A 24794-nucleotide genomic window follows, 5' to 3' on the forward strand; every position below is an offset into this window, starting at 1 on the left:
ATTAACATCCAAGCACCTCGCTTCTGGAAAATGACATATGAATATCCTCCATGCGTCAATCAAAGCATTACAGAATCGCCTTATTCTGCAGGGCCGTCGCTCAAGTCATTTGTAATGGATGAGCATGTCTACTGTAATAAATGCTTATGTGGTTTTGACCTTAATATTGCGTGTATTGCACTATATTTTCAGCACAAATATAGTGCTGTATGTAGAACAATGGACAAAGAATAATAACACTCCTGTATATGTACAAATAAAGGGGTCACACGTGGCATTGCCGATATCTCTCCAGCAATGATACTGCAATGTAGCTGCAACAATCATCAAAGAGTAAATTGCCTAATTTGAAAAAGTAATGTTATATATATATATATATAATTATATTACATTACAGGCATTTAGCAGACGCTCTTATCCAGAGCGACGTACAACAAGTGCATTAGTTCAAGGTGCAGAGGTGCAAAAGAAACACACTAGAGTGAAGTAAAGATCGTAGTGCCAGAAGTGACCACAGGACCTCAGGACTCCAACCCTGTATAGTAACCTGTTCAGTAAACAACAATCCTGCCAAGTACAAACTAGCACTGAAATCACATTTGCCTAATCAGAATCAGACAAAACAAAAACAATCCTGCCAAATAAAAACTAACGTAATCGTATTAGCCTAACTAGGTACATTGAGCTAAACTATAGGCTAGGGAGGGGTGGGGAGAGGTGCAGCCTGAAGAGATGAGTCTTTAGTCTGCGTTTGAAGGTAATGTAAAGTAGAAATAATTGCATTGGTTGACTAGCTACTCTAGTCAGCTACTCTAAATATCCACATAGGTGGTGAGTGAGTGAACATTTTTTCCACTTGATTTAGTAAGACGAAAAATAAATGCTGGAACATACGAAATGATAACATCTTGAGCGTCTGCAGTTGTGGAAATAATTTTGCTTAGTGCTAGTGGTTGATTTGTTTATGATCAAAGATGAATCTTCCGCCTCCTCTTCAATTGGGTTAACCTAAACACCAAATGCTTCTTTAGCAAAATGGAAGCTTGGGTTTATCTTATCAGATCAAGAGTGTCTGTCTGTATCTGCGCCTGTGTGTGTGTGTGTGTGTGTGTTTGTGTGGTTTTAGTGTGTCTGTGTGTGCATGTGTGTGTGTGTGGTTTTGAGTGTGTGTGGGCTTATGCCTGTGTATTTTACTGTTGTACGTTTCTGTGAGCCTTTGTAAGTGTACGTAGGCGTTTTCTGGTTTGAAAAGTTTCCATCCTTTGGAAAAAGAACAAAACAATACAGAAAGAAAGCATGATCTTTTTATAATAGAAGTCCTTCAACGATTTGTAGTCCCTCCAGGAAAATTCTATAAGATGGCCCTTTTGGTTCCTAATTTAAGATAAAAATCAAAATTTAATGCCACAGTGTACAGTGTTTTTTTTTTATTTTATTTTTTTTTTTTTTTAACCATACTTGACTGTAGTGTCAGTGTTTTTGAGCCAAGAAAGCTGAGTAGGAAAAATTTTGCCTCAGTATAATACTTTTATATAAATTAATGGAAAATCATAACTGCTGTTTTTTTGTGCATAATGCATGCTTCATTGAGGCATATTGAAGTGAAATTAGGTCTGAAATAGATGATAACCAATTTAGGAATAAATCCTTCTAAGATATCCATATTCACAAAATGTTCTCACAGTGTTACTGGAATGTTTTGTCAATGTTATATCATCACCACTCTATGGCATCAATATTGTATAGGTTGTTGCTACTCTTGGATAACTGAAGTGCATATATGAGTCAGACACTTGTGCGTGACGGTCAGAAGTTTCTGTGACTTTCATGTTTTTGTGAATTTGTGAATCCGTCTTACAGATGAGTCATTAGACCAACATTCTGACTCACTGTGGCCATCGAAGATCCCATGATGCTTGTCACAAAAAGTAGGGGGTTCCCTGGTGTCCTGGCCAAATTCCAAACCTGACTTTTACAACCTGTCACGTAATCATCCCGTTAAAAAAAAAAAAACTCTTCCCCTCTTCACCTTAGCTGATGTCTGGTGCAAAATGGCTGCCGTGCATCACCCAGGTGGGTGCTGCACGTTGGTAGTGAGTGAGCTTCCCCCTCATCACTTTAAGAGGCGCTTTTTGCATTTTGAGAAAAGCTTTATGCAAATGTAAGGAATTATTGTTAACTCACAAAATCTATGTAATGCTCCACCAATTCAGTAGATTTTGTGTGGGGTCGGGGGGCTAACAATCCCCAGATTGATTTTTTAGATTCTGGTTTATCAAGTATAATCAGGTGTCAACTGTGTCCTCAGTCAATTCAGAAGTCCTGTGAACTCTGCTTCTGTGCGCCATGCTGATCAAACTGTGTAGTTACTGCACTGGGCATACCTTCGTTGCTGTCCAATGACTGGTTTATATTGCTTCCACTGTCAGGTGGAGTGCAAGTTGGATGTGTGTTTGTCTGACAGGACAGTGGATAAAGTTGGGGATGGATTTTGTTGAAACATACAGTAGCTTCATGGCCACTGTAGACCGGAAGAATGCTGAATTCCTTTAGGATGACAGATTCTTATATTATTTATGTGCATCACAGTAAGCTATTTCTAGGGTACCTGAAACGTGTAGTCTTCAGTTGTAATTTATCATTTTCATCAAGATGAACACATGATTGGGACTCATTAAACAATCAAGAGCATAGGTCAAGGTAAAAAAAAAAATAAAATAAAAAATTCCCTCCAGGAATCTGGTTTGACAGTTGGTCTTTGAGCATTCATTTGAAAGTTATGCTCAAGTCAGTCAAAATATTCACTCGACACAAACCACTCGAAAAAAAAGACACACAGGAAGTGAAAATTAAGTTAGACCTAAAATAACCTTCTGAGCAGCAATGGAAAAAGTTTCTATACTACTACAACCAAGGTTGGGTTTTATTTTTGGTTTTTTTTTTTTTTTGTCCACAGCGCCTGCCTGCATATTTTAAAAAAAGGGAAATTCAGCTGACCTGGGACCAGATTTTCCACACGTCATTCAGTGGAGGGATGCGCAGTTACAGTAGTGAGAAACAGACTCACCGCTCGAATGCTCTTCTGCTTTACTGTCATCAGAAGCAGAAGCTCCATTAAGGCCGTTCTAGACCTCTCCAGTGAAATAGTAATAATAATAATAATAATAATAATAATATACCCTGCACACCGAATGAACCCCCAGTATGATTTACTCTGGTTATCCATTTACCATGCCCAAGTGGCGTATGCTTACTTTTTATTTATTTTTTTTGCTGTGGTATCTACAGTACGCCACATGTATCTCTTCATATAATACTGTGTAAAAGGCAATGAAACAGAGACAGCGGCCGGTGTTGGTCTGTCTTGGTTTCTCTACTGAAATGGAAATGAAACTCCATTTGGAGGGCTTTTGGGGACTTTGAGCGGGTCCGCTGAGAAGGTCAGAGGTTTCGTCGGTGCCAGAAACAGACGTGCTGACCGGTGGAGCGGCTCGTTGATCCCGGCTTGCGTTTCACCATGCGTGCTTTCTCCTTCTTTAATCTTATTGGGTCATGCTTTCTCCTTATTTAATCTTATTGGGTCATGCTTTCTCCTTCTGCAATCTTATTGGGTCATGCTTTCTCCTTCTGTAATCGTATTGGGTCGTGCTTTCTCCTCCCTTCATCTTATTGGGTCGTGCTTTCTCCTCCCTTCATCTTGTTGGGTTGTGCTTTCTCCTTCTTTCATCTTATTGGGTCGTGCTTTCTCCTTCTTGCACCTTATTGGGTCATGCTTTCTCCTTCCTTCACCTTATTGGGTCAACATGCTAGGACTACAACTGGAAACTTTTAACCAGACAATTTCCCACAGTTTTAAAGAGCCGTTCTGTTAGCAGACAACTACAAAGCCAATGTAAACAGGTGTATTTTTAAAACTAATGTCAATACATCCAAGAGATGAGAAAGCAAATGAAGGAGGCTTGATGTGTGAACATCTTTCTTATATTAGAAATTGCAAGTCAACAACAAGGTCATGAGGCCAACGGTTACATACAGTATATATCATATAATGATTTATTTCAGGATGATAACTGAGAGTTCAACAGGGGCAGATTCACAGAAAACCTTGACACCTTCCAGTGTTTGCCAGCTTTTTTAACTTCCATGTGCCAAAATGTGAATAAGAAATCCTGACACGCTTAGCAGCAGCTCAACATGTGTGCTTTGGATTATTAGACTAATACACAAGTACACACGCGAACCATGGATGTAAATTATTACGTGAACGTAGATCAAAATGGAAAAAGTTTGTGAAGAGGAGATGGGCTTTAGGAGCTGAGGATTATTGAGTTATTGCTCTCATTAATCTTGGAAAATATTACATCACATTGATAGATTACATAGATGAGTATAATAAATTGGGGAAGAGGCTTGAGTGTGTAGGCGTGCTGTGCATATTGTTGGAATGCAAAGCATGTTCCATACAAGGGGTGGTAGGGTTGGGGTGGGGGGGCGGGGGGGGGGCGGTGTGGGTGGGCTGAGGTGTGGTGAGAAAGGGTAATGGGGGGGCGGGGGGGGCGTGGAGTTAATGTGAGTTGAGCATGGGGTGTCTGGGAATGACTGGAATGGCAAAGTCAGATTTAGTAGCTTATCATACTCTGCCTTCACGACGGGCCAGTCAGGGTAGATACAGTCGCTAGGCGACGGTGAAACCACACACCCAGTGCCTTCCAATACCCCCAGCGCCCCAGGTTCTCCCTGTCTGCAAGGGGCACACACGTCCCACTTTGCCATCTGCGGTGCTGCTGGCTGCTTGGGGACACTGTACATGGCTGTGCCACTGCTCCACATTGTACCATAGAGCGAGAAACTCTCAGTTCTCAGTAGCCACTCACCAAAAGGAGCCACCTCTATGGTGAACATTGACTGTAGTTGCAAAGATTACTTTTATTTTGATCTTTTTGAAGACTTGCCTTGCGAGCAGCTGCCTGCTGTATCTGCCGTGGTTGCTGTTGCTGGATAGAGTTGTTTTCAGTCTGTCATTTTGGATTTCTCTAACTTTTTAATCTTTCTTTATAGAACATACCAGTCATCTAATGAGAGGGTTCTGGCTGCAGATCAGGAAATGATCCTTTGATGTCAGCTCCCTAATCTTTACCCTAGTCTTAACACAATCAATAATTATCAGTCACTGCCTGTTTATCAGCTATATGTAAAAAGAAAAATAAATAAAAAATAAATTCTCGTTGGTATTTTTTTTTTGCCAAATGAGATCACAAGGACTGCAGACTATGATTAAATCAATGCCCTGTGGGCAGAAACAGTGAGGGTGAGTGCATTAAGAGGTCACCTTCTCTCTCATCTTCCAATTTAATTTTGTCATGAGTTTAAATTGGTCAGTTTATCTTTCTTGAGATGGAAGTGAGTCTTTTTATAGGTTCAGCAGGTATATCTTGCCCCCCCGGTTTTTTTTTTCTTTCTAAGTTTAACCGCCTCGTGGCAGGGCAGTCGGGGATAAGCCTCCGCGCTTTCCATGAAGAGGGGCCTCCAGACCCAGGAAATTACACCCCAGATACTGCAGCGATGACAGCAGAGGGATATCTGTATTTTTAAAAGATGGTGTAGTTTTTCAGGAGGAGTGCTTCCAAGAACACGGCCCTGAAGGCCGCTACTCCAGCACCCACCGCCACCGCCATCGCCGCCCTCCCCCCCCACCCCCCCCCCCCCAGACTCCACATTAAATCACACTGACAGCCCCAGCGCAACACTTCTGCGAGCCCTGGCAAGCTTACCGCCTCTCCCAGCCCATCTGTCTCTGCTCCTTCCCTTGCCCCCCCCCACCACCACCCCCCCCCCCCCACCCCCCAGGTGCACCGCCGATACCGGGACGGACGCCACCGTCTCTCGCCCTTTTTCAAGAGAACGTTCTGGAAGGTGACCGGTGGTCTTCCAGCTGAACACATCACATTTACACAGCCCAAGTCCTACGTGCTTCATCAATCTTAGATTTTTATTAGAAAAAGTCTTACTGTGTTCAGCAGAATATAAACTGCCCAGTGCAGAACTGGGAACACGAAAAAGAAGCAAGGAACAGTCGGATGATTACCGAATGATATGAGTGGATTTATGCGATCGGTGTATTTAAGTCCAGATTACACACCCTGGTGGCCTGACACTGAAGCCTGGCAATTAGCAGAGGAATTGCTGTGGGAGGGTGGGGGGTGCGGTCTGGGGAATGCCTGGCGTGTGATAGGCTGACCTGACCTTGGCGTGTGCGCAGTTCCCTCGGGGGCCAGCTCGAGCGCCTCCCCGGCACAGAATGTCCCGGGAAGCGGCATGTCGAGGCAGGGCCCTCACGCCCGCCGCCCCCCCGCCCCCCCCCCCCAGGCTGCGGAACACGCCCGCGCGGCCTCACGCCCAACACGTGCCGCGCTGGTGAGTCTGGTCTGGTGAACCAGTAGGGGGCGCTGTTTCCTCCTTCGCCAAACGGAGAGCGCTGCTGGGGTGTAATGACGAACGCACTGCGCTCTTTGCTAGCAGTCGGGTTACCGCAACTACTGTCTTGGCCAGAGCCTCTTCAGTCAAATAACTGTTATACACTTCCAACCAAGTGATGGAGGTTACGTTAAAAAAATGCATTGAATGCAGCTTAATTTTGCTTAGAAAATACAACAGGTCAATTCAAACACATTCATTTGGTTTGAATTATTCATTTAAAGAGACAATTAGCCAAATGTGGGTGAATACACATTGTTGCTTATACCTATTGTGGTAGGAGTCTAATAAAATTTAGAATGATTCAATTGATTCAAGGAAATATACCTCTTAAAGACACCCTTGTTGCGATTGGAAATATTGGCTTCGAATCTCACGGACCTTAAGAGGCAAAGACCACAGTGATGCATGGTAAGCAAGGGAAACAAATGGCTATGTGCTCTCAGTTTTAAGATAAAGTTCAAAGACAGGAAAAACGCAGTGACATTCAAAATTGCTGACGGACAAGGAACAAGCACCTACACATGCAGGGCTGAGGGCCTGAAATGATCACGATATCGTAACCGAGTGCGTGAACGCCAAGGTAAATATACAGCGCTCTTCAAAAGTGTGTTCACGGTAGAGTGAAATGTGCTATTTTTGCTGTGTAAGCACAATTCAACCTGCACCTATTTTCCGTCATTTCTATTTGTTCTGGAAGTATTTTAAGCACCTGCTTCGTTGTCAAGATTTTTTTTTGTGTTTTTTTTTTTTCTCAATGTCAGTCACTTCACAGTGGTGTCTATGGGGCACGTCGAGATACAGATTCGATGTTTACCTCAGACAAGTGCAGTTCTTCTAAACCTCTTATTTGGAGGGGAAAACAAATGGGGAAAGTAAAAGTAAAAATGATTCATTTTCAACTTGCGCAATCGGCCTACCGTACTTCCATATTCTGCAAACCTCTCATCACCAGCAAGAACCGAAAAGGTCCAGATCAGAATTCATTGAACAATGCAGAAGTCGAGCCAGAAGAGTTCTGCAACAAAATTTTGCGGCTGAATGAGATCAAAGCAAACCTTTAGCAAAGCCATGGAGAGCCAGAAATGTGGGCAAAGGAAGGAACGGCCCATGATCCAAAGCAGACCACCTCATCTGTGAAATACAGAGGAGATGATGTCATGGTTGGGAATGTATGGATGCTCCTGGAACAGGCTCACACATCTTTATTGATGATGTAACAGAGGATGGAAAGAGTAGGATGAATTTGGAGGTGTACAGACAGATTTTTTTTTTCTGGCTATGTACAAAGAAGTTCCTCCAACCTCATTGGCCTGCGCTTCATCCTGCTGTAAGACAATGATGCCGAACACCCTGCCTAGGCATTCATCAGTGCGGAAAAAGTGGAAAGATTTGACTTGCCAAGTCAGTCGCCTGATTTAAATCCATGCATTTCACTTGCTAAAGAGGAGACGGAAGACAGAAACCGCCCGAAACAAAAATTCAGCCGAAAGTGGCAGCCGTGAAGGCTTGTAAAGGCATTTTAAAGAAGATACCAAATGTTTGGTGATGTCAGTGGGTTGTAGACTTGATGCAGTTATTGCATTTAAGGACTTTGCTAGCAAATGTTAGACTTCATTGCTTTGATTCATTTTTAAGTTAATCTGTTTCTGTAAAATGGTAATACATGTGTACGTATGTAAATACCATGTAATAAAATCTGATTACCTGTACTTTTGTCTCATATTAATCTTTTGATCTCAAAACCAAATGCTCTGAGTATATGGCAGAATAGCATATTTCACTCTACCATTAACATGCTTTTGGAGGGTATTGTACTTTTCATATTAAACAGGAGCAGATTTATTTTGCCCTACATCATGGTGGGTAATTTAATTAAACTTTTAGGAGGACTGTTGTAAAGAGAAGGTCACTGCAAGTATCATGCTCTTGGGGCTTGTATTATTGTCTGCAGATAAAAATAAAAAATACCCTTTTTACCATTGAAGAGTGCTATAAAGTCTACTGAGCAGAGAACCCTCTGCCATTATTTGAGTTAGGAATCGATATTCGAGAAATCCCGCATTATTATTTTATATAGGGCATATCAGCCCCTCTTATTCTAACTGGAATTTCCCTGGTGCACATTTTGGAAGGGAAGTCCATTTTGAGGGGAAGCTGCTCTCTCTGTGAGTTGTGCTTAGCATAGTATGGTGTGTCAGGCTATTCGCATTGAAATTGGCCAGGCCAGGGTCAGGTTGGTGGTGTTCAGGTATTCACCCTGACATCAGAATCAGTTTTTTGGGTGACTGTTTTAGGCTGTCTGTCTGAGTGGGCAGCAGGAGCAGGAGCAAATGGGCATCTGTCCTCCTTCCGTGTGTTTCTGTTTGGGGGGGGGGGGGGGGGGGGGGGGGGTGAGGGGGCCGGGCTCGTCGCCCTGCGGCTTTGTGGTGAGGTTTCGCTGCACGTAACTCGATCCAGACCTCAGCCCACGCGCTCCGACCGACCGCAGGCATGCAGCTGGGCCGCCGACGGTGTCTGGAGCACTCTGAGCGCGGCGGCCGGCCCAGCACAGCGCAGCACAGCACAGCCCAGCACAGCACAGCGCAGCCCAGCACAGCGCAGCGCAGCGCAGCGCAGCGCAGCCCAGCCCAGCCCAGCCCAGCCCAGCCCAGCACAGCACAGCACAGCACAGCACAGCACAGCACAGCACAGCACAGCACAGCCCAGCACAGCCCAGCACAGCACAGCACAGCACAGCCCAACTCAGCACAGCACAGCACAGCCCAGCCCTTCTGCTTTCTCTGAGCGTTTCAGCCAGGTGAGAGAGAGCGGTATGGGCTGGTTTCTATGTTCTGTAAATTCCTCAGAATACAACAACTAATAAAATAGTTTCAAAAATCAGTAAAACACTATCGGCAGTTTCGTGCATTCAAATCTTTACATCTTTTCAGGTTGTTCATAATAGTTGGGGATCCCTGACACAATGCGATATCACAGGGAGTCAAAGGGAGAAGGATCAGGTCAGAGCATCTGTGACATTTGCTTGTACACCACCATATTTATAACTTTACCCATATTTATATTATGCATGTTTTCACAAACTTATGCCCTAAATTAAAATTAAATTAATAAAATTTTCAATTTTTATCATGGACATATTTACTAAAACACAGAGATTAGAGCCGTATCCGGTAGCTGAAGTGTAGTTTCGGGCCGTAGCGGAGGAGGCCGGGTCATCACAGGCGACCCACTCCGATCCCTCGGTTCTGCTTCCCAGCCGTTTGGGTTTGGGTTTGGGGGCAGAAGTGCCGGAGCCCGCTGCGATTGCTCGCTGATGGGGTTTGGGCGTTCTGACCCGCGGTAGCCTGCCGTTTCTGAGTGCTCCTGGGCGAATGCTAAACTCCCACGCCCTGAGCACACAGCGCACCAGCCAGCCCTGCAGCTGGGTCTGAGCTCACCTCCCCCACGCATACAGGGGCTTCAGGGAGTGCAGTGCGCAGTCCATGCAGGCGCAGCTAACACAAGCTAGCGCTGCTTCGCCTTGTTACAGGTTCTTATGTATGTCTGAGACACATGTATGCAGCAGCCTTTAGGAAACATTCAGCTGTCTCTTCTTACTGTCAGGAACCCTGTGCAGCAGGGGGACCTAAGCTTTGAGCACACACACACACACGCACGTACACACACACACACATACATGCACACACACGTACACGCACACACATGCCCGTACATGCACGCATACACATGTACATGCAAGCACACACACACACACACACTCATTTATACATGCACACACGCACACGTATACACATGCATACACACACACACACACACACACACACATACATGCACACACGCACGTACACACACACACACACACACACATGCACACACGCACGTACACACACACACTCATTTATACATGCACAAATGCACGCACACTCACGTACATGCACTCACACACACGCACATACATGGTCATGCATGCACACATGCACACACACACACACACACACACACACACACACACACTCTTCTCTATCTTTGGCAGAAGGCATGTGCTGAGTCACTGAACACTTCCAGGTGTAATGAGCTTCTGTGACGGGCTTCGCGGGCCCCCGGGGGAGCGCTGGAGAGCCCGGCGGAGAGGGCTCAGTTTTGGGGATCAGCGCTAAGCGGCAGATAATGTTCTGTTTTGTTCTGCATCAGACCGAGCGCAGTCATGGATTTTAATGCTTTAAAGCAGCCATGGAAGCGCATGATGTGGCTGTCGAAGCTGCCTTTCCGCTCTGGAGTAAGAGCCAAATTCGTGCTTCTTTTTGCCTCCTCCTTTCTACTCAAACCTGCCGGGTCGTAGCACTTATCTCTACCGAATGGTCCAGCTCCCCAGGAAGTAAGCCGGTAACAGGTATCCATTTCCTGGTACGTGCTGCGGATATATTTCATTTCGTAAAGTGTGATGCCTGAACTGGCTTTTGAATAACGGCTCCACTGTGGATTCTTTACTGCAGACAACCGTATAACACCAGCACATATGCTACCTCCACAGCTCTTCAAAATGACTATTAAATTCCCATTAGAAGCCAAGCAGCAAGTTCTGTTTCAAACTGAGTTTAACTGTATCAGATTTGTACTGTGCCAGCTGGATCCAAGTCAAGTCCAGGGTCAGCTGATGAGATGTTGCTGCTCTGTTCATTGTGGGATGTTGAACCGATTCTGCCTCTTCCCCAAGTTTCGCTGGTCAAATCTGCACACAAAACCATTAAATCCTACCAATCATTTAGACATGTTTGCTTCTTTTATTTATTTATTTATTTTTTTACTGAGGTTTGGCTGGTTAAGTCAGTCAGGACCCAAAAACCAGGTACTGATTAATCTCCTACTTAGAATTTTAATGCCACTTATGGTTTACATAGCAAAGAAACATATTTTGGTGACTAGTCTTGATGGAGTGGTCGAGAAATATGTTCCAATCTAATTGGTTAAGATGGACAAAGATTTCCAGAAACCTCCAGTGTGCTTTTTCACTGTTTATCTGTTGGGCCAATGGCTGTCCTTCAGCAGGAAAATAAATCACGAGGGTAGAGGTGAGATGGGTGTGGCAGTTATACTTTGTCTATGTTCTTCATAGAGTGGTGTAAGCGTCCGGATACTCTCCCAGTGATTTCTGTGATAAATGTGGGAAAGCTGTTGGGTGACATCAGTTAGACAGCACCAGAGAAGACGAGAATGAACTTTCCTCAAATGCAGTCTTTCACTGACAGGCCGCATTTCACATTCTCTCATTCTGGATATTTTTGCACATTGACCCACAGATGCCCCCTCCCCCTTAGTGTAACTGAGCCCTGGGTGGGAAGCACTCTGAGGGGTGTGGGTAGGCGGGGGGGGGGGCTCAATGGCGCGATTGTGCGGTCCGTTTGACACTTCACCGGGAACGGGGGGGGGGGGGGGGGATGTTCTCGCGCTGCTTCCCAGGATGAAAGCGAGCGAGGCGTTCCCCCCCCCCCCACCCCGAGCTGAGAAGGCTTCCGGCCGACATCGCAGCTGCGTCTTCCAGGCCTCCCCCGAGCTCAGCGCGGAGGCTGGAAGCCACGGGGCCAGCGTGACAGAACAGGGAAAAAATGCGAACCGCGGGAAAACAGTGTTTTCATTGGTGGGCTCCCGGCCCCAGTAACCGACCGAGGGGTCAGATGAGCAGAGAAGGAAGAGACCGCCAGTGAAGAGGGGAGGCTGGGGATTTGGGGCAGGGTGGAGGAGTGCTCTGAGGCAGGTTCTGGGGGCTGCGATTAACTTATAATGTTCTGAATTTGCCTGCCTCACCCGAGCATTACAGAGGACACAAATGAAGCCGCAGTCCTCTCCGTTATACTGGGCAGAGCTTCATGATGTTTGAATGTTAAACGGCGTAATAATTTTCCCATTGATACAGCTGTACAGTTATTCAACCGATTGCCTTAGTGTTCATGTCTTTCTGGTGACATGCGTGTTGCAGGATATTGAGTCTGGGATCTCTAAGTGTTCAGTGTTTAAATGTTCAGCACTAACGAGTCTGGAGCTCCCCGGCGAAAGGGATTCGATCGGGTTCCGGAGTGTCGCCGGACGAGCCCGGGAGACGGGCGGGTCTGACCCGGCCCCTCGCCTGTGGACTGTACGAGCCGCAGGCCGGTCGCAAAGGGCCGAGCTCAGCCCGGCCCGGGGCTCTCCTGTCCGAGCTCGCTTTGCAACTGTCGTCGCCGTAGCAACCGCCCGCGAGGCAGAACAGAAAGAGGAGGAGGAAGCCGCCGTTACGAGCCCGCGGCCCAATCGGGCGCCCGCCTCTCCCTCCGCGATACCCGCGCAAATCGCATCACGGCGCCCCGCGCGCGGCGTCACCCCGCGCATCCTCTCGCCCGCCATCGGCCGTTACGCCACAGAGAGGGCGGAAAGCCTCGCTCCTCGCTCCTCAACGCCGTGTCCATAATGCAGTTTGCTCAGCGAGAAGTGAATTACAGGGACGGAGAGAGAGAGAGAGAGAGGGGGGAGGAGAGAGAGAGAGAGAGAGGGGAGGAGGGAGAGAGAGAGAGAGAGAGAGAGGGGGGAGGAGAGAGAGAGAGGGAGAGAGAGAGGGGAGGAGGGAGAGAGAGAGAGAGAGAGAGAGAGGGGGGGAGGGAGAGTTATGAATGCAGAATTACAGTAGAGAGAGAACTTTCTGCGCTTTCGATCTGTAATTCATTTCGATAAAACATTTAGGGAAGAAAATGAATTCGGAGACGGAGAAACGGGAGGGGGGGGAGTGAAATTTTGTGTATTGTTTTCTGTATTTGCTGTTCGTCAGGTTGTTGGAAGTACGTGTTTGATCGGGATTTTGGAGCTGACGTTCGCGTCGTGTTGTGCGCGCTCGATAAGATCTGGGCCTTCCGCGCGGGGCCGCGGTTTGTAGCGTACGCGAATGCGCCCGTCTGTGTGGGCGTCCTGACATCTCTCTGCGCTGCCGGTGTGGTTTCTACGCCCTGGCGCGGCAGTACTTAAAAATAAACGTTACTCAAAAGCCAACGTTTTTTACTCAGACGGCCTTTTCGTTAGTTATGTAACACCCGCACGCCTTGTGCAACCGAGGCTCTGACGCTCTGCTGCCGCTGATGTGAAAATCATCCTTTCCAATGAAGCGGCTGGAAAGCGCGTTCTCTAGAAGAAGAAGAAGAAGAAGAAGAAGAAGAGCCTGCGCTGACTGGCATCAGATCAAAAGCGACGTGGGCGCAGGGGCCCGTGTGGGGGGCGGAGTCTCGTGCCTCGTCTTCTCCCTGCACCACCGTCGCCCCCGGTGCCTTTGCCCCCCCCCCCCCTTCTGCCTCGCGAGCCGTGCCGCGTAGGCCTTCGAGCAGCGAGGGCGTTCGTTTGACTCGCGCCCGACGGCGGCTAGCGGAGATGATCTGGGGGAGACGCGTCGCACGCGTCTGCTAGGCCGACTCTTACGCCACCTGTGAATCCCCCTCCCTGCCCCGGCGCGGGTTCGAACCCCGCTACCGCACCTTCTGACCTGCTGCCCTTTATCTGTTTCTCTCTCTGCTGTCTGCCTGTGTGAATGCTGAATGAAGGGGAAAATGTGAAAGGAAGGCAGCCTCTCTGCTCTACTTTTTTTTTTAAAGAAAAGGTAGAGCTGATTCACTGGGCCTGGAAACAGCACAACGGTCTGCACAGGCTCGTGCTGTTTCACATATCCATTACACAGCTTTTAGATCCGAGGGGAAGCTTGATCTAGCAATTTCTGTGGACGTGTGGTCCCATGGCAGGCCACATCTGACTACGGCCCTGGCACTGTGTGCTGCAGTTCCCCAAGAGCATTCCCACACAACGCTATGTCCTTGTTCCTGTGCGAAACCCAGAAGCATCAAACCTTTCACCTGCTACAGTAGTCTCATTCACGGAAAAGTAGCTCCTCTGCTTTTGTGATGCTAAAGTTGAATCATCCCACTTTTAAAAGCTGCTTTTGCAAAATGACCTAGTCCAGCAGAGGATAAGTGAGTTATATAAAAAATAAATAAAATACAAGACAGTCTAGATTGTCTTTGTTGTGCAGAGTTGCACATTCTTGCGGCTATACAGTTTTGGGCAACAATTATTACTGGCACTCCATGTGTTAAAGAGCGTTCATTTTACTCATTTTAATAGGGTGACTATCAAATGAAAGTGAGGATTCTATCCCTTCCTCTCACGTGATAATTTTGTTTTTGGAGTGACGGTGCTGTGGCTACTTTCAGGTGCTTTTACAGTTCCTTTGTCATAAGGAAAGTGCTTGTGGGTGTTTTGGGGATATGGGACTATTCTTACTTTGACTGCTTTTTACAAACATTTCCAATGCTTTCCAGTTGTTGTTTTTTTTGGTCCATTGTGGTGTTAATGTGTCCCGCGTTCGTTCCCCTGATGCAGGAGGAACGATGAGGTCACCCACATCAAGATCCAGAACACGGGGGACTACTACGACCTGTACGGCGGGGAGAAGTTCGCCACGCTGGCGGAGCTGGTGCAGTACTACACCGAGCAGATCGACCTCCTGCGAGAGAAGAACGGCGACGTCATCGAGCTCAAGTACCCCCTCAACTGCAAGGACCCCACCTCCGAGAGGTAAGGTCGGCCCCCCCTAACCCCCTCAACTGCAAGGACCCCACCTCCAAGAGGTACGGTCGGCCCCCCCTAACCCCCCTCAACTGCAAGGAGCCCACGTCTGAGAGGTACCTTCCAGCTGCCAGACTCCCTCTGCCTCAGAACTTCACTGTGGATGGGGCTCTTCTGAGGGGTTTTTTTTTTCTGAGAAATGCTGCCACCTGGTGGCCAGATCCTTTTACACCCTCGGAACCTGTGGTTGCCTGGAGAGTCCTGCAGGTTTTCATTCAGCCCTGATTTGGCACGCCTGATTCTACTAATTAGCAGCTCAGTGAGATCTCTAGCTGCATATGAATGAATGAGATGTGCTTTGGTTGGGTTGGAGTGAAAACCTATAGGACGATATTTGGCAGAGGCTTATTTAATGACTGAAATCAAGAAATGTTTCGCAATACTGAATTTTCAGAATGTATCCAATATGCAAAAATCCTCCAATTATTGCTATTTTTGCATATAACGAATTAGTGTTAAAAAGTTCTGATGCTGCACTTTTGCAATGAACGTTTCAGATATTATACTTTTTTTTTTTACTTTCATACTTTTCACACCCATAACACCTGGCGAAAGCGGGAAAAAGTTAAACTATGATTAAATGTGGAATTCAGTGTGGAATTCAACCATCTGGTGTTTTCTCTGCAGCACCTACAGGCAGATTGCCTCTGCCACCAGGAGAATAGAATGACCTGAAAGGAATTTATGACTGAGGAAGGATGATATTATTATCCGAACATAAAACAATTATCACATTAACACAATGCATTAGTTGTATTATACATGTGCATGCATTTTACTTATTACATTATAAATAAACTTTCTCAAATTCTCAAGAACTTTCTGAAATTCATAGCAAAACTGTTTCTAGCACCGATATTTCTTTGAATGCCTGTCACCTTGGTAACGGGCTGTGCCCTCCCTCCCCCCCAGGTGGTACCACGGTCACCTTTCTGGGCGGGACGCGGAGAAGCTGCTGACGGACAAGGGGAAGTCCGGCAGCTTCCTGGTGCGGGAGAGCCAGAGCAAGCCGGGAGACTTTGTCCTGTCTGTCCTCACCAACGAGGAGAAGCAGGAGAACGTGGAGCGCAGGACCAAGGTCACCCACGTCATGATCCGCTATCAGGTACACCAATGATCCGCTATCAGGTAGACCAGTGATCCGCTATCAGGTAGACCAGTGATCCACTGTCTGTTAGACCAATGATCCGCTATCAGGTAGACCAATGATCCACTGTCAGGTAGACCAATGATCAACTATCAGGTAGACCAGTGATCCACTGTCTGTTGGACCAATGATCCACTGTCAGGTAGACCAATGATCCGCTATCAGGAAGATAAATGATTTGGTATCAGGTCGACCAATACCTGATACCAAATCATTTCCCGTCTGTAAATGTTTTATGCGTATTAAAATCAGCTAACGTTTACTTTGAAGTAGAATGATAACGGTGAGTGTGATTTTTATCGCGGTTTTACTGGCTGAGAGAGGCATGCTTGCACACGGGCAGCACTTTGCTTGGCCCCGGGCTGCTGGCCCGTTCACACCCTGATTTTAGGATGTTTCAAACAGGACGGAAAATACGACGTGGGCGGGGGAGAGAGGTTCGACACCCTGGCAGACCTGGTGGAGCACTACAAGAAGAACCCCATGGTGGAGAAGAGCGGGATAGTCGTGCACCTCAAACAGGTGCGGTGTGAGGCTCAGTGCTGTGATTGGTTGCTGCCTCTCGCTCCCCGTCACACATTCATGCAATGTAATATGCTGCTTAACAAAAGTTCTTATATGAAAATTAAAATGGAACCCTAACTGCATACAGTAAAATGTTACATTTGCAATTCTTTTTCAAAAGTTTTAGTTTGTAGAACTAAACGGAACTCCTGTACACTTGCGCCAGTCTAATGTCTTTTTTGTTTTTTCCTTACGGAAGCCCTTCAATGCCACCAGGATAAATGCGGCGAACATCGAGAACAGGGTGCGGGAGCTGAACAAGGTGCCCGACAACTCGGAGAAACCAAAGCAAGGATTCTGGGAGGAGTTTGAGGTGTGTGTGCGATGGGGGCAATGCTATGCCTGGGAGAGACTCTCCGTGGTTATCCCTGTTCTCTGTAAATGAGTTCTTTGATAGAGCATATAAGGCTAAATGGTAAACCAGGTCACGGTGCAGTCTATATTTTATTAAGATGTGTCTGTCACTTCACATGGGCAAAGAAAGTATAACAGGGACCCCTCCCACTTCATTTAAATACACAGGTTTGAGGAGGCAGAGACATACCTGTTTTTGAGGTTTTAAATTTCAGTGTGAATTTGAATTTTGAATTTGAATTTGAATTTTAAGCTGAGTAAAATTAAGGTTACCTTGCTTGCAATGTGTTGTATGTGTTGAATTGCCAATGTATACCAAATGTAGGATCTGTTACTTTCTGCTCTGAATATTATGTGCTTATTCACATTCATCATAATGGGCATTACATAGGAAAATTTACAGTCGTCATATATCCACCAGGGGGCGCTATACTGGATGAGAGCCCTCTTGATTATATCTCTCTTGTGAACATTCAGTAACACAATTAATGAAGGGTGAAATGAATCATCTGCATAGTGGTCTCCAGATATTTTCCTTGCAAAAGAGGCCCCCCATTCCATTCCACTGTTCACCCAGAGGAATCATGATTATGGCACTATGGAAACTATCAGTGAGATTAGTCCCACAGCATCATTTCCACACAGATTGAGTGAACCACATTGGAATTAAAGGTGACTTAATGCTTTGATGCAATGTGGATTTCACAAATGAATGAATCCTTGGCTGCTTTTGTTACATGAAACATTAGCGAAGCTTACTCGGTGTTTATATTTCTGAGTACTGGGCGTGCATTAGTGACTGTAGATGTACATCCTCTGTAGAAGGCATTTCATAGACTGCTGTTGCCCCCTGCCCAGGCCTATGTCAGTAGTTAAAGGTGGGCTAAAAGATATTAGGGAGATAATGGGGAATTTATCAGAGCAAAGAATCATAATGAATCAGCAGTTTTCAATTGAATTATCAAACTAGCTGGTAAAATCGAAAATGGCATGCTGTCAAAACCATTTCTTTCTCCTCTCTCATTCAGTTTTGTCCTCCTCTCATTCACTTCCTCCCTCCGTCTTTCCCTGTCTCCAGATGCTTCAGCAGCAGGAGTGTAAGCTGCTCTACCCCAGGAAGGAGGGCCAGAAGGCCGAAAACAAGAGCAAGAACAGATACAAGAACATCCTGCCGTGTGAGTCAGGAGGGCGCCCCCCGCAGGCCCCGCTGTGAAGTACAGTAGGCTTACACTGAAGGCTGAGAGCCGCACAGCACACAGACGTGCATGCGGTTAGATGTATGTCCGTAGGTGATGTTGTCGTCAACATTTTGTGATGATGTTGACTCCGTCCTCATGGTCACCGATGTCACTGTTACTAGTGGAATGATTGTGACATATGTGATTATCAGTTCGTTTAGTCTACTGGACGTGAAATAGTAACGTAGTGACAAATAAAATGTCAAAAAAAGTTTTAAGTACATCAAGAGCACAACGTGTTTGCAAGTGATTGCATTTTTCCAATTAATACTATTGGATACTGCTATTGATTACGCTATTAAACATTCAAGGATTCAATAGTGAGTTCAAATGAGGAATTTACTGTATAATTTACACGTCGCTTTATATGTACGTAAGTAAAGTGAATGTTGTGTCGCTAATCGTGGAGAGGGCATTCACAGTGAGCAGGGCAGCGTGCTAACGCCCCTCTCTCTCCGTGTTCTAGTCGACACCACGCGCGTGGAGCTCAGGGGGGTGGACCTGGACGTGCCCGGGTCCGACTACATCAACGCCAACTACATCAGGGTGCGTGACCGTGACCGTGACCGTGACCGCCCTCGCCAGCGTGTCTGACCGTGCGCCCTCGCGCGTACGCGGCAGGAAGCTGACCGCCGCCCTTTCCCCCTCCCCTTCCGCAGAGCAAGCAGGAGGAGGGCCGCCTCGCGGAGGAGTGCAAGGTCTTCATCGCCACCCAGGGCTGCCTGCAGAACACCGTCAACGACTTCTGGAAGATGGTGTACCAGGAGAACACGCACGTCATCGTCATGACGACCAAGGAGATGGAGAGGGGGCGGGTAGGGTCGCAGTCCTAGGCTTGTTATCTCCACCCTGGTCCAAAAAGAGTAGATTGGCCAATGTGACTGTCACGATAAATATATCTGTTATCGTCACGACTGAAGTTCTGCTTCACCTCACTACCTCTGCTTGTCAGAACTGCTCGCTGTTGGACTAATATGGGATGTTTATCTGTAAATGCCCCCCTTCCACCCACCCACAGAACAAGTGTGTGCGCTACTGGCCGGATGTGGACGGCACGAAGGAGTTTGGCGTGCTGACTGTGAGGAACTTGGCGGAGAGGCCGGCTCAGGACTACATTCAGAGAGAGCTGGAGATCACATGCCTGGACAGGGTGAGGGTGCTCTCTCTCTCTCTCTCTCTCTCTCTCTCTCTCTCTCTCTCTCTCTCTCTCTCTCTCTCTCTCTCTCTCTCTCTCTCTCTCTCTCTCTCTCTCTCTCTCTCTCTCTCTCTCTCTCTCTCTCTCTCTCTCTCTCTCTCTCTCTCTCTCTCTCTCTCTCTCTCTCTCTCTCTCTCGCTCTCTCTCTCTCTCTCTCTCTCTCTCTCTGCCTGTTCAGTGCACTTTGACCCAGGGTAGAAAACGGTATTGGGTCACATGACACAGCTCAGAGGTCCTGTCCTCTCCACAGTGGACATGAGCCGAATGTTAACCCGATTTTGTTCGCAGGATGAGCCGCCCCGGGCCATCTGGCACTACCAGTACCTGAGCTGGCCGGACCACGGGGTCCCGAACGAGCCCGGGGGGGTCCTGAGCTTCCTGGAGCAGGTGAACCGAGCGCAGGACTCCATCCCGGACACCGGCCCCATAGTGGTGCACTGCAGGTAATACCCAAAACCTTCTCTGCTCCACTTTTTTACCTTTCTGCACTGTAGTTATCATGCTTAGTGTTCTCTGACTACCACCCCAGGCGTGCTGCACACTTACTGTCATTATTACTGTGAACAGAATGGTCCTCTAACAAAAATGAAGAATCCATTTCAGTTTCATTTCCCTTTTTTCTGTGTTTCTTCCAGCGCAGGCATCGGGAGGACTGGCACCATCATTGTCATTGACATCCTCATTGACATCATTAGCAGGCAAGGTAAAGACCCCCCCCATCTCTTCGCTCCAGTCTACCCATTCCAAAGACACCTGTCGCTTTGGGTGGAAGGCAAAGATACTGTACTGTAAATAAGATAGTGGACTTGTAAATAACTCCCAGGGCAATTTGTACTGGTTCTTGTAAGCCGTTCACATGTATGCGCAGTGAGAGTAATTTGCTGTTAGCCTGCTGTATAGCAGATGTCTCCTTCTCTCGTGTTTTCGTCCTTTCGTCTTTGACCCCCCCTCGGTCTTTCTCCTCCCAGGGCTGGACTGTGACATCGACATCCCCAAGACCATCCAGATGGTGCGTCGGCAGCGGTCGGGGATGGTGCAGACGGAGGCCCAGTACAAGTTCATCTACATGGCGGTGCAGCAGTACATCGACACGGCCCAGAAGCGGCTGGAGGAGGAGCAGGTACGGGGGCTGTGCAAAGGACTTTTTCCTAACTTTCATATTTACCCGTTTTAATTTGGGCTAGTGTACATGCAAGAGATCTAACATACACACACGCAAACATGTATACATTATCTTTTATCTTTCTTTTCTTTTAACTGTTTTTGCATTGTCTCTTCCCTTAATGATTCTCTGTGTATCTCAACAAAATACAAAATCAAATGTATTATTATTATTATTATTATTTATGTTTCAGAGAAATAAAACGAAGGAGAGGGAGTACTCCAACATCAAGTACCCACAGACTAACGCCAAGATGAAGGCCAACATGACCAGCTCACGGTCCTGCTCTGCGTGAGTACAACACACACACACACACACAAACGCACACACAAACATCCTCACAAGCGCACACACACACAAACGCACAAACACATGCATGTCATGCACACAGACTCTCAAATGAGTTCTACAATAGTGCAAAAATGTTTTCTGAACTTCTCTGTGAAGTGGTTAGGTATCATATAACTCCAGACAAAAATGTCTCCGTAAACACTATAATCAAGTCGTGAAGCTGGGCAATCCGGAATCTTCCGTGATGGAGGACTCCTCTTCTGCCGCTGAGTTTAAATGCCTCTTTGACTGTGGCGGCTGTTTCCCCCTTACCCCCCCTTACCCCCCCTTATAAAACGCAGGGTGCACGACGACTCCTCAGCCGTCTACGAGAACCTGAACATCAAAAACCCAAAGCCTGCTGGGAGCAGTAACACCAGGAGATGAGTCACGTGGGCGGGGCCACAGCCTCTCGGTGAGTGTCCTTTCGGACCAGCGCCATTTCGGTGGCGGTCTGGCAGGTTCTGGTAGTGGTCTGGTAGAGCGCTGTGAGGGAATGTGCAGAGAGAATAAGAAAGAGAGAATTGTCCTTTCCATTTCGAGACCAGTTTTAAAGTGTGTAATTGCATTACATTACATTTATTTGGCAGATGCTTTTATCCAAAGCGACGTACAATAATGCATATTTATGGTGTAATGACTACTTTAGTTATTCCTTTCCCTTTCCAGCTCACGCACGCACACATGTGCATGTGTCTGGTTGTTTAGTACTGATGCAATTGTGCTTTAATGTGTGAAATGTGTGTGTGTGTGTGGTTGTGCATGTGTGTGTGTGTGTGTGCGTGCGTGTGTGTGTGTGTGTGTGGTTATGCGTGCGTATGCGCGTGTGTGTGTGTGTGTGTTTGATTGCAGTAGAGGCAGTTTCGCAGTATGGAGATGGCATCTCGCTGGTTTGGAGGATCTTGTGGACCTATGGACTGCTAGACCCCAGTAAAGTGCAGCAAGAGCTGAGGACAGTAGCGTCCCAGCAGCCAATCACAGAAAGGAATGAGTCGCCCCAGCAACACAGCATGGTGACCGCCGCCCCCTCCCTTCACAGGGCACCTCCCTCCTGTCTGTCCATCTGTCTCCATCTCACTGGCTTGCGTTCGCAAATGAAGTGCCTATACTGCAGAACAATTTGTTAACCCTGCCCCAAACCGACCCCTCTTGACCCAAAAGCAAAAATCACAACAACAAAAAACATACACACAACAAAAAGCTAAGCAGTGTAAAGAATAAGCTGTCTGTGTTTTACTGATCTTTAAAAATAGCCAAACTACTGGTTCACTCTTTTTTTTGTTGTTGTATTTCTATTGAATGCTCTGTAAGTGCGGGAAAAATAGCAAAAAATATATATGATTATATAAGTACATTATAAATATATGAATTATATATGTATATTTGATATGTGTGCGTGCGTGGGCGCGTGCGCCTGCGTGAGTGTGTGTGTATGTGCGTGTGTATCATGTGTGCATGTGTGTGTGTGCGTGTGTGTGTTTATAGTGATATAGTGTATCCTTGGGAAGCAAAGGATGAAGCATGGCTCTTTCTGTGTGAGTCGGCTCTGCCTAACTGACACATCTACTGTAACCAAAGACCTCTGGCTTGATAACCTCCAAATCCTGCTTAGAAACGTTTGGAGCAGAAGCACAGCAATTTGCACTTTTTTTTGCAAAGAAAAAAAAAAAAAGAAAGAAAATGTAACAGTTGTAACATGTAGTAATTAATATGCCCAATAATCCTTGTGTGCCAGTTGAGTGTTTGTGTGTGTGTATGTGTGTGTGTGTGCCTGTGTGTGTGCGTGTCTGTGACTGTGTGCGTGTGTCTGTGTGTGTGTGTGTGTGTGTTTTTGTGTGTGTCTGTGTGTGCGCGTGTGTGTGCCTGTGTGTCTGTGTGTGCGTGTGTCTGTGTCTGTGTGTGCGTATGCGTGTGTGTCTGTGTGACTGTGTGTGTGTGTCTGTGTGTGTATGTTCTGCAGTACTGTGGCAGTGCCTAGCTGCAGCTTCTAGGGAATTCTTTTTAGAGTTGCTTGATGCCCCAAACACCCCCACCTCTCGCTTTCACTGTCCCACGATATGTCCCCAGTACCACCTGCATGTGCCAGCTCAGTGCCCAAAGTGCAGCACAAACAAAATGGAACTTGGCTGGGTAGAGATGGTCAAATCAAAGTATGTGAAGTATGAGTCTTGGAGCAAATAGACCCAGTTATATTTTCTCTGTAGTATCCTGACATAGTAGAATTGAGGTGAGGAAATTTTCTTTTCTGTTCCAAATCTGACCGTACACTCCTTCAGCTATTACAGTGTTACATAGAGAGCATACGGTCCTGGAAAGATAATATCTGCCTTACTGCAGGTCTCCGACATCGTGGATGATAGAAGCTGGGTAGTTCAGCCCTAAACAGTCTCTCCTTAGTACTTCTGTTCAGTCATTTTTATACCTTCACTGCCCTTGTTTAAATCCATTTCTTTTCTCCTCTTAATTGTCAGTCTGATCATTGCAGGGGACTTATACAATGTAAGGTTATATAACTGTGTGTATATTCATCTGTGTACTCCCTAAGGAGGAAAACCTAGACGTGCGCTCTAAGGCAGATATCTAAAGAAAAAGTAAACCGAAAAGGTAATCCCTTCACTGGTATGCCCTGTGTGAATAATGTAAGCTGACTCTGTCAGACGCCCTTGGTGGTACATCTGTTGCATGGTCTCAGTTTCCTGAGAAGCCAAGAGAAGCCTTTAAACCCATTCATATGGACAGATGGCCCTGGACGGCCCAAAATCAAGGAGCAGATTTTTTTTTTTTTAGATTCTTTTTTAATTGATCCGTTACAAGAAGGCCTTTAATCCAAGATTGGTGAGCAAGCACTGCTGAAGGTGTCAGAGAAACGGAGGAGGCCATGCAAGGTTCTGTGAGGTTTCAGAGATCCCTGCGTCTCTGTTGGCTCAGGTCAAGTCGGTCGAGTGGCTTGTCACGTTAGAATAGGTTGTCATGGCTACACGTGTTGACAGTCTGCCGTCCCAGCTTTTTTAGTTTTTCCACTTAAGGTAACTTATGAATGTCAAAGGACTCTGAACTCCCATAAAATGACTGCAGTCATGTGATTTTTCAGAGTATCTGTGTTAATCTGTGCTATGGAAAAAAAAAAAAAAAAACTTGCCCGGCAGGAATACTGCTCCTTCACAGGAAGATTTTCCTCTCATTTGAAACAGGCGGTGCTTGGAACTGAAATGTACCTGAGAGCTGAACATATTTATCCAGGCCACAAAAACGTCCTTCATTGCAATCAGTCTTTGAAATGTATTGTTTGTCCGTTTCATAAGGTGGCTGTGTACACTGCACTCGTATGGTGTACTGGTGGTAGGGTCTATTTACGATAAAGGACTGGTTAAGGTTTTTTTTTTGTTTGTTTGTTCTTTGAAATTTCAGCGTTCAGTACTGTGGACACTATTGAATGTGGAAGGAACCTTCTTACAGCCATATGACTTTTAAAAGAATGATATACAGTGGTGACTATTTCATATTTTATATCTAAGTAACTTGATTTGTGTTTGCCTGTAAAACCGAATGTCCCCTTTGCCTATCCAAAGCCATTCCAGTGTTAGATGCAAGCTGGCCTTCCCTTGGGCTCATGTGAACCGTAAAACTCGAACCATGGCTAAAGCCTGGCCAGGCCTGTCCTCTGGAGGGTTCAGCTGGTGAAGCAGTGCACCA

The 24794-nt window shown here is 46.5% G+C and overlaps 1 protein-coding gene across 2 annotated transcripts in view; it reads left to right on the plus strand.

Moving 5' to 3' along the window:
- Nucleotides 1-22830, plus strand: part of LOC118211692 (tyrosine-protein phosphatase non-receptor type 11-like) — a 42387-nt gene extending 19557 nt beyond the window's left edge. For both annotated transcript variants that reach the window (XM_035389098.1, XM_035389099.1), the window contains exons 3-16: nt 14866-15060; nt 16024-16216; nt 16664-16780; nt 17022-17135; nt 18255-18351; nt 18881-18960; nt 19074-19229; nt 19433-19564; nt 19898-20052; nt 20245-20312; nt 20578-20729; nt 20965-21062; nt 21404-21516; nt 21954-22830. In XM_035389098.1, coding sequence (XP_035244989.1) covers nt 14866-15060; nt 16024-16216; nt 16664-16780; nt 17022-17135; nt 18255-18351; nt 18881-18960; nt 19074-19229; nt 19433-19564; nt 19898-20052; nt 20245-20312; nt 20578-20729; nt 20965-21062; nt 21404-21488 — 1642 coding nt within the window. In that variant the 3' untranslated portion in view covers nt 21489-21516; nt 21954-22830. The remainder of the gene's footprint in view (nt 1-14865; nt 15061-16023; nt 16217-16663; nt 16781-17021; nt 17136-18254; nt 18352-18880; nt 18961-19073; nt 19230-19432; nt 19565-19897; nt 20053-20244; nt 20313-20577; nt 20730-20964; nt 21063-21403; nt 21517-21953) is intronic.
- Nucleotides 22831-24794: the final 1964 nt, after the last annotated feature.

This window comes from Anguilla anguilla, chromosome 13 (genome assembly GCF_013347855.1).
Source record: "Anguilla anguilla isolate fAngAng1 chromosome 13, fAngAng1.pri, whole genome shotgun sequence".
NCBI lineage: Eukaryota > Metazoa > Chordata > Actinopteri > Anguilliformes > Anguillidae > Anguilla > Anguilla anguilla.